The sequence below is a fragment of the Ambystoma mexicanum genome, chromosome 2p (genome assembly GCF_040938575.1).
Source record: "Ambystoma mexicanum isolate Mex_15411 chromosome 2p, UKY_AmexF1_1, whole genome shotgun sequence".
Taxonomy (NCBI): Eukaryota; Metazoa; Chordata; class Amphibia; order Caudata; family Ambystomatidae; genus Ambystoma; species Ambystoma mexicanum.
Genome location: NC_090923.1, coordinates 1,390,404,322 through 1,390,413,669, shown reverse-complemented (window position 1 = coordinate 1,390,413,669; position 9,348 = coordinate 1,390,404,322). Strand labels below are relative to the sequence as shown.

At 47.7% G+C, this 9,348-nt stretch overlaps 1 protein-coding gene across 1 annotated transcript; it reads left to right on the top strand.

Moving 5' to 3' along the window:
* The first annotated feature begins 3,592 nt into the window (after window positions 1–3,592).
* On the top strand, window positions 3,593–4,081 carry LOC138567892 (protein LDOC1-like). The gene has a single exon (XM_069646392.1). It carries the CDS (start codon window positions 3,593–3,595, stop codon window positions 4,079–4,081), a length of 489 nt encoding a protein of 162 aa, XP_069502493.1.
* Window positions 4,082–9,348: the final 5,267 nt, after the last annotated feature.

Genomic DNA, 9,348 nt, shown 5'->3' with positions numbered 1-9,348 from the left:
GCGTGTCATCATCTATTTTTACACCTGGATATCCAGCCTTAACCCAAGCATCTCCCGCCTGGTCTCCTACAATTGCTACAAGCTAAATTTTAGGTCTCCCACTGCTAAGGGTATTGTTGCTGTTTGCTTTTCAAAACCATGTATTCACTTCCCAGCCGCTGCAGTGAGGCAAGGGAGCACTTTAATCAGGTCAGAATATACTCAGGGTCAGATTGAAGGGTGTACAATAAAAATCAAGAACAAGGTAGAGACCCTTGGGGTTTACCTGTACTGCAATCTAAACATGAAGGCCCACGTGAGTAGCTTGGTGTCGTGGGCCTCTTAATACATTAGAATCGACTACTGTAGCACTCTCCTTGTTGGGATGCCTAAGACTCAGGTAGTGCAAACTAATGCAGTTAGAGTTATTATGGACCTGAACAAAAGGGACCACATATCAGCGGCGAGAAGGAGCCTACATTGGCTCCCGGTCAAGGAGAGAATCTGCTTTCGGTTGATGCTAATCTCATTTAAGTGTTTGAGAAGCACAGCGCCGGTGTATCTGAAGGACAAACTGGTCATCAAGTCAAATAGCCATAACTTGAGGTCTAACAACACCACACAACTGAAAAATCCTGCATGTAAACTCACTCAAGTTAGGAAAGAAGCTTTCTATGTAGCAGTGCCGGTGGCTTGGAATAGCCTGCCACTGACTTTCAGGGAGGAATCCTCAATCACCTTGCTCAGAAAAAGACTCAAGACCTTCCTTTTTAATTAGTTGCTCTGTTCAAGTCTTGGTTCTCTTGAGCTGAGGTCTTCTCTCTCCCAGCTGATTGTTCCCTTTTGTTTATGTGTTTGTACTGTTTGACCGTTAGTGCCCTTAAGCTTCCAGGTCAGTTGCAGTGCTATACAAATATAATAAATTAAAGTAAAGGTTGTCCTTATCCATCTGAGCCCATGGAACATACTGCATCCTCCCTGGGCCTTTATGCAGTAATGTCAATTGCGTGCCCATTCCTCTTCTTCCCTTCCTGCTTTCACTTCCCTTTTTCCTAGCCACTGCTGCCCGCCAAAACCTGTTCCTAAACTGTGGACCCCACAGGCTCTCTATCCATGGGCTAACTGCTGGCACCTCCGCCTCATCCTCGAATTCATCCATAGTGTTCTCCTCCTCCTGCAGCTCTCTGTCCCATAACCTACACTCTACGCCCCTCGCTCGTCACTCTTCCCCCTTTTCAATATGTACATCCTTGATCACAGTGCTGTCCAGTCTAAACAAAATATCTCTGTCCCTCCATTAGTCTAGCCCACATCATGTTTTACCCCCTTCTTCCCGGTGGGACCTCAGCCAGACCAACTCTGTTTACCCTGCCTCAAAAGCTTCTTCTAGTTCCTTCTGGGTTTTTTTATCTGTAGGAACTGCAATGTTGGTGTTCGTTTGGTATAGGGGGTGCTGTGGCATGTGAAGCACATATGTGGGGTTAGTATTTCCGGTGGCAGGAAGAGCAGCGAGTGAGTACAGCCCCACTTGGGGCAGCAGTGACTGTTTTCCTTCTAGTGTCGCTGGTTTAACTACGCTCAGGGCGGGTCTGTTATCGCACTGGGACCTGCACTCATCATTGTCCTCTATGTACTCTACAATCTTCCACAACTCCAAAATCTCTTTCCTCCTTTGAATCTTTTTACCTTCATATTTAGCAGCTACAAATGTATACATGTGTTCCAATATCCTTCAGTTATTCGTACCAGGGCTCTAGCTATGGGCGGAATATCCCCCCTTGTGTCCCCGCCACCCACTGTTTGTGGTATTTTTCAATCTTGTCTATAAACAACGGCAATGCACTACACATATACTCCAACTGAGTCATTACCCCCATGTCAGCAATCGTTATATCCAAAGAATATCAGACCATATAAAATATGCAACTTGTCATGAATGTTCCTACCTGTCGTTCCCCCTGTTGCCCACTACTCACTCCACACACACTCACTTTCACTCCTCACACCCAACATACTACTTCTTCCACAGGCCTTCCCTTTGTCTCCACCGTGTACACAATTAAAAATATAAAACACTAAAACAACAAGCTAAAACAGTAAACTAACATAACAACCACTACTTTCTCTCATGCCCCCACCCGAAATATATCAGGCACAGGAATTCAAGCTCTCTAATTATACAGAGCCCCTATATTTCTATCCTCTTATCACATATACAAATATGGTGCCACCTTCTTCCCTAGCTCGGAAAGGTTACCACTTCTCTGTTTCTCTGGTCATATGCTTAAAACAAAAATAATAATTAAAAAAGCCACATAGCCTTCACACACTACCCAACTCCAATATACACCAATCTGCCACACACTCTCGCTCCCTCTTCTTCACACACGCAACCCCCACAACTCTGTCCCCATTCCCCCACTTCTCACTTAGCGACAACCTCCATTGTTGTCGCCTGCAAGAGGCGTACTTAAATTTGCGTGTTCACCCGAGTTCCTCCATTACGGGGTCCCAATAACGCCCTGCACCTTCCTAGGAGACATGCCTCGCACCAAAGAGCAGACAGGAATTCTGTGAAAACGGCTCCTGTACACCACTACGGGTGGCACGCTTGGGAATGGTCACTGCAGGTGGAGGCGCCCATCCAGCTGTGTGGCTTGGAAGCCTCTGTCTTTGCGGAAAATCTGGGATCACGTCATAGTCACCAAAAATGTAGAGAAGCCCCTCGACGCTCATACCAGAAAAAATACAACCCACTAGGGGAAAAGGCCCAGCACACCTCTTGCAAGAAGAACAAGGTTTATTTCCATAAAAAACAAAGACACGCCTGCAGAAAACTCTGCTGCCACGGAGTACTCTGACGAAAACAGTATATGTGTCACATCACACCCTTCCTGGTGCTTATGGAGGAGATGGACGTTCCGCCATTAGCATTCCGTCACGTCTTCACAGAGCGTGACTTGTCGGTCTAGTCTTTTCCAAGATGGCCACTGCCTGTCTAAGCAAAACCATTCCATTCTATGGATGCGGCACGTTGCAACCCATTGCCTTCCTTCTTGGGTAAGATGCTTGTCCTGCTACTCTCTGCTTGTACTCCGCTAACCATTTCTCTGTCCTCCCGCTCTTGATCTCCATCCGGGGGCACCGCCCTTGCTCTTTTCTCTGCCTGGCTGTCACTTTCCACTTTCAGGTCAGTCTCCCTTTTCCCCTGGTTTCTCTCGAGTTGCTTTGTGCGGCACCAGCTTTGGATCTCCCTGTTATTTCTTATGCTCAGATCCTATTCATGCATACTGGTTGGACAAGGAACAACTGAAACATACTCCAGGGAACACTACCTGCAAGAGACTACCCAATCAACACCTCTGAGGTTTTTTGAGCCATCAGGCTTTTTCCCCAGCCGAGTTGTCCAGAGGCAGGGCCTCTTGCCTGGGCTGTACTCCAGACAGGCATAGTGGCTTCCCCTCATGGCAGGCCATATCTTGATAAAGAGAGGAAGACTTCGAAGAAGAAAGACAAGGAAACATCCTGTGCTGAATCCTCTCTATTTTCATCTGAAGGAGACACAGGTGAGGATCAGGAGGGAATTGCTGTTAGTTTGCAACGCCAAAGGACCATGGCAACCGCAGAACAGGTGCAGGAACTGCTTGCTGCAGTTCAAGGATTTACACTTGAGGTGCAGAATCTCAAGATAGAGAATACTGTTTTACGACAGCTGCTAGCTGCCAGAGAGTATCATCCAGCTGACCTGCCTACAATGGGTTTGGCATCAGGAAAGTTTGACAGTTCCCCAAAGAAATTAAAGGAATTCATAGAAACTTGCGTAGTGTACTTCACTTTTTATTCCGGCACGTATGCATCAGACCACTCCCACATAGGCTTCATGATCTCCAACATAGTTGGCAATGCTGTGGCGTGGGCCACACCACTGGTCACGACAGCCAAACCCGTTTTGCAGGATTACGGAGCTTTCCTTGCCCTGCTCAAACAATCTTTTGAAAGACCTGAGGTGGTTTCTTCAGCATGTGAGGATCTATTGGACATACATCAGGGCTCTTTGGATCTGCTGTCTTATGTCACCATGTTTAAACGCACCGCCTTGTAAGCTGAATGGCCGGAGGTGGCACAATACACCATATTTAGGTGTGGATTACACCAAGACATCAAGGATAAGCTCACTCGCACCCATCGTCCTGACACTCTGGTCGACTTGATATCCTTAGTCCTGTAGATTGAATATCACCTGACTGAATGAAGGGCTGAGAGAAGCAGAAGCAGGGGAGCAGTATATGTCTCTCCACGTTCTATCTGACAATCTCCTTCCCCTTCAGATTCTCCAAAGGAAGAGACAATGCAGATAGGATCTGCCAGAGGACCTCTCCTATGGAAAGAAAGAGAAGGTCGGGACAAGATGTTATGCATGTATTGTGGGTCTGGAGGTCATTTGCTCCGGAACTGTCCTGAAGTCCCACCCAGGCAGCTGGGAAATGACCGTCCCTGGTCCTAGAAGGGACAAGAAATCGGGGTCAGGATTCCAGTCCCTTTCATCTATTTACCACTTGTTCCTCACCAGATGACAACAGGTTGATTGTAGTTAAGGTCCAGATATCTACCAATCTATGAATCATTGAAACACTAGCCATCCTTGACAGAGCAGCTGCCGGAATCTTTGTGGACACAATCTGGGCAGAAAGAGAAGGGATCCCGAAACAGGACCATGGGGGAGGCCAAGCAGTGGAACGTGTGGACAGGAAGCCGTTAAGTTCTGGACCTATCACTCATACCACCGGACTTCTCAGATTGCCCATGTTTAACCATCACAAAGAGCTAAAGTTTGATATAATCAGTGCAGCCCATTTCCCCATCATATTGGGAATGCCTTGGTTAAGGAGACATAATCCCCACATCGACTGGGCAAAGAACCATCTATTGTTTAACTCTGAACGTTGTGTTAGTCATTGCCTAGAATCAACAAGGAAGGAGGCAGTTAAGGCTAGTGTAGCTCTCCTTTCCTCTATCATCAGGGAGCACTGTATTCCTCCCAAACTGTAACATCTCCGTGGAGTCCTCAGCAGTCCTGGAGTCTCCTAAACCCGAGTATCACTATGGAGACATTGGAGAAGAGTTTCCCATTCCAAGATGGCAGTTGCTCGCGTTCACGGAGCACTGATGTCATCACGCTCACAACAGTCCTGGAAGACGGCGATTCCGTAAATAAAGACACCGCAGACTAGGAAGGCAGCGTGTTGCAACTGTTATCATGTTGCGTTACGCTGAGTTTGAGTAATTTCCCCCGCACGGCTTCGCAGCGCACTTCATTTACATCTGCTTTCTGTGTCTCCCGTTCTCCCGCTCCCACGCCGCCGTTTATTCGGCTACTGTTTCTCCTTTACTTCCTTGTTATCTGGCTTCTCAGTTCTTCCTCCATGTGCTTCTTGGATCCTTGGCACCTGGCACCTTCCTTGATTTCTACTTTCTGGGTTCCCCAGATTGCTCACCTGTCTTCCCACGTTGTTCATCTGCTCATCCGGTGTACCAGCTGTTGCTCTTCAGTTCCCTTCTGGAAAGACCAGTCCTGCCTCGCATTGGGATCACTTCAGCTGCTACACTGACCTGGGATCTACCACACCATATCCAGTCAGGTTTTTTCCCCTGAAGGTGTTTTTCTTCCTTGACACCCAGCTCTCCAGGTGGCTTATGTGCCCCCCAGATTACAATACTTGGGTGGCTGTCATGAACCATCGGACTCGTGCCTTCTGGACTTCCTGGTCCCTGACCCATAGAGGCTTACACTCAGCTGTACTCCCAACATGGCCACCGAACGCGGAACGCTGTGTACCAGTTTCTGCGTCCTACGCATCACGTTCTGTAAAGCAGACACGCCCCGCGGCTCTGCGTGTCTCAATGCTACCGCTTACTGTGGCTAGACGTGTGCTGCCGTAGTTCGCTCTCATTTACTTCTTGTTTCCTGGTTCCTGGTCCCCAATTGTTACCTCCACATTCTTCCCTTCCCTTGCCCTCACTTGCATCCCGGACTTCCGAGTACTCGCTGCCGAGTGCTCGTTTCGCTGTTTCCAGGACTTCCGGGACATTGTGAACGATCCAGGACTTGGACGCTGAACGCACGCTGGAACCCGAGGACATTCGCACAGGGTTATACAAGACCCGCACTGTACGCAGGAAGACTCCATCGAAGAAAGAACACAGACAGGTGAGAAGGGGGGAAACCTGTGACAGTGGCACAGTGGTGGCATGGAGTGAAAGGCCTTACCTCTTCGCACCAAAGGCCAACACGTCAAAGAAGGTGAGGCCCGACACTGACAGCTTGCAACGCTCAAAAAAGAAAAAGGAAGCAGTCCTTATGGAGCAAGTCCAGGAATTAATGGCTGCTGTACAAGGCTTGTCCTTGGAAATGCAAAATGTAAAGACCGAAAATGCTGTTTTGCAGCAAGCACTACTGTAATGAGGACCCGCTAGAGAGGGTAGGCAATATCAGGGACCTCCATTGGAAAAATACAGTGGCAAGCCAAAGAAATTCAAAGAGTTTTTGGATGCCTGCACCGTAGCATTCAGATTCAGACAAACAGCATTTCCGTCTTGACGTTCTAAGGTGGGCTTTGTGATCTCCCATCTCACTGGAAGTGCCTTATCATGGGTCAGCCCTTTGGTAGTGTCTTCTAGTCCCCTGCTGGATGATTTCCGAGGATTCCTCAAGGCCTTTCCCAGTATATTTTACAGGCCAGAACTCACATACACCAAGCAAGATAACCTCCTGGACTTTATCCAAAGATCCATGGATGTCTTAATGTATGTGACTAAATGCAAGCAACTGGCACACCAGACAGCTTGGCCAGAAGAAGCCTGCATTACCCTGTTATGAAGGGGTTTAGCAGAAGAGCTCAAAGCCGAACTAGCCCGTGTTCCTCGGCCCCCTTCCTTTGAAGAACTGGTTAAGCTTGTATTGCAGATAGATTATCGGCTGTTTGTTTGTTTGTTTGTTTGTTTGTTTATTTGTAAGAGAGAAGGCAAGAATGCAGGCATTCGCGGAACAGTAACCCTTGTGTCTTTTCACCCTCACCTGGACCTGAGACAAATAGCAACAACAAGGAAGAACCTATGCAAATAGGTGCGGCAAGAGGATCCTTGTAGGAGGAAGAACGATCCATGCGTAGAAGGCTAGGCTTATGCATGTACTGCGGTTCAGCTGATCATCTGGTACGCATGTGCCCTCTGGCCCCGGCTCGCAAGTCGTGAAATGCCAGTTCCCGCTTGTAGTAGGGACTTACGTGCGGTAACCAAGTGCCAGTCTCAGGGAAGAGGACATCAGAGATACTCAGAGGATCAGCATGCTAGTTATCAAGATCAGCGTATCCGTTCCGGGGCAGGCCACCATGGAGACACATGCCATGGTGGATTCTGGAGCAGCCGGCGTGTTTATGGACCTCAATTGGGCTCACCAGATAAAAATCCCAATAGAAAAGAAGAGCCAAGCCATACCAGTGGAAGGTGTCGATGGATTACCGTTGAGCGGTGGACCCATTGAAAAATAAACAATGGTGTTAGAGATGTCAATCCACCAGCATAAGGAAGACCTAGTCTTTAATTTGATTTGCACCGATCATTACCCAGTGATTCTGTCAATTCCCTGGCTGGCCAAATACAATCCCTATATAAACTGGACAGCTCACACCATGTTTTTGGGATCTGAACAATGCATGCGCTCCTGCTTGTTAACAACCAATGAGGAAAGGACAATTCTTGCTTCCTTACCTACACCCGTAAGACCAACAGTGGCAACAGTGTTACCAGCCAAGCACCTACAGCTGTGTAGGTGATGTCTTGCCGCCCTATCGGGATGACGACTGTGCGAGAGACCTGATTCCAAGAGCCACGGTTCCCTTCAGCCAGATGTATTTGCTCTCACCTGCTGAGAAGAAAGCCTTGAGGCAATACCTGGACGAACATCTCCACAACGGTTTAGTAACAGAATCCAAGTACGCTGGTGGGGCCTCCCTATTCTTCATACCAAAGAAGGATAGGGATAAATTGACACCATGCCTCGACTCCTGAGGACTGAACAAAGTCACTGTAAAGGATAAATATCCTTTATCCCTGATCCCGGACGTATTAGAGGCAGTCCAGTGTGCAAAGATTTTCATGAAATTAGACCTCCGAGGGGCTTACCACCTGATAGGAATACGGGCTGGTGATGAATGAAAACTGCCTTTCGCACCCCATTTGGGCACTATCAATACCAAGTGATGCCTTTTGGGTTGGCTGATACCCCAGCTGTGTTTCTCAGATACATAGACCATCTCTTTGCAGACCTCTTAATACATTCAGTCGTCATTTACTTGGACAATATATTGGTGTTTTCCACCACTCAGAAGAACATGAGATCCACGTACGTCAAGCGTTGGAAAGGCTTTAGGCTCAACAATTTAAGGTCAAGTTGGAGAAATGTGTGTTTGATGCTTCTTCCGTATCCTACCTAGGTTATATCCTTTCCAACCACGGGATCACCATGGACCCCAGAAAGATAAGAGCTTTACTCCAGATGCCAGCTCCACGTACCATCAAGGAACTTCAAAGGTTCTTGGGGATGGGTAATTGCTGCGGAAGATTCATTGCAAAATTCTCAGCTCTAGCATTGCCCCTTACATATCTTCTTAAGAAGAACGTCCCTTTTAAATGGGACAAGTCCACACAAGAGGCATTTGACCACCTTAAAGTACACTTCACCTCAGCCCCGGTACTACAACAACCCGACTATCAAAAGGACTTTATCCTGGAGACAGATGCCTCGGGTGCTGCCATTGGGGCCTGTTCTGAAACAGCGACAGGAAGATTGTGAGGAACATCCATTGGCGTATTACTCGAAGACCTTGTCGCCCGCTCGAATTTAACTATTCGGTTCTAGAGAAAGAACTGCTCGCCATAGAATTGGCCTGTAAGGAGTGGAGACATTTGTTACTCTGTGCTCCCTAACACAGTGAGATAAGGACAGACCATCGGAACTTAATGTCCTTGCAGAATCTCGACTGCCAGAACAGCCGGCAAACACAATGGGAACACTTCTTCTCCCATTATTCCTTTGTGATAACCTAACTTCCTGGGAGCAAGAACGTGATTGCTGATCTCCTGTCCAGAAATGGTCACCAGGAGGTGGAGAGGCCATTTTGTGACATGATGTTCCCTACCACCGTCTTCATACATGCAGTTGATACCTGGATGCAGCAGTTGCAGACTGAAGGAATACGGAATCCTCCAGATCCTAAACTACATACGCGACTGAGACACAAGGATGGTCTATACTACTATAAGAAAATGATCTATGTACCCACACCTGAATTCCACTTGAAGATTATGAAG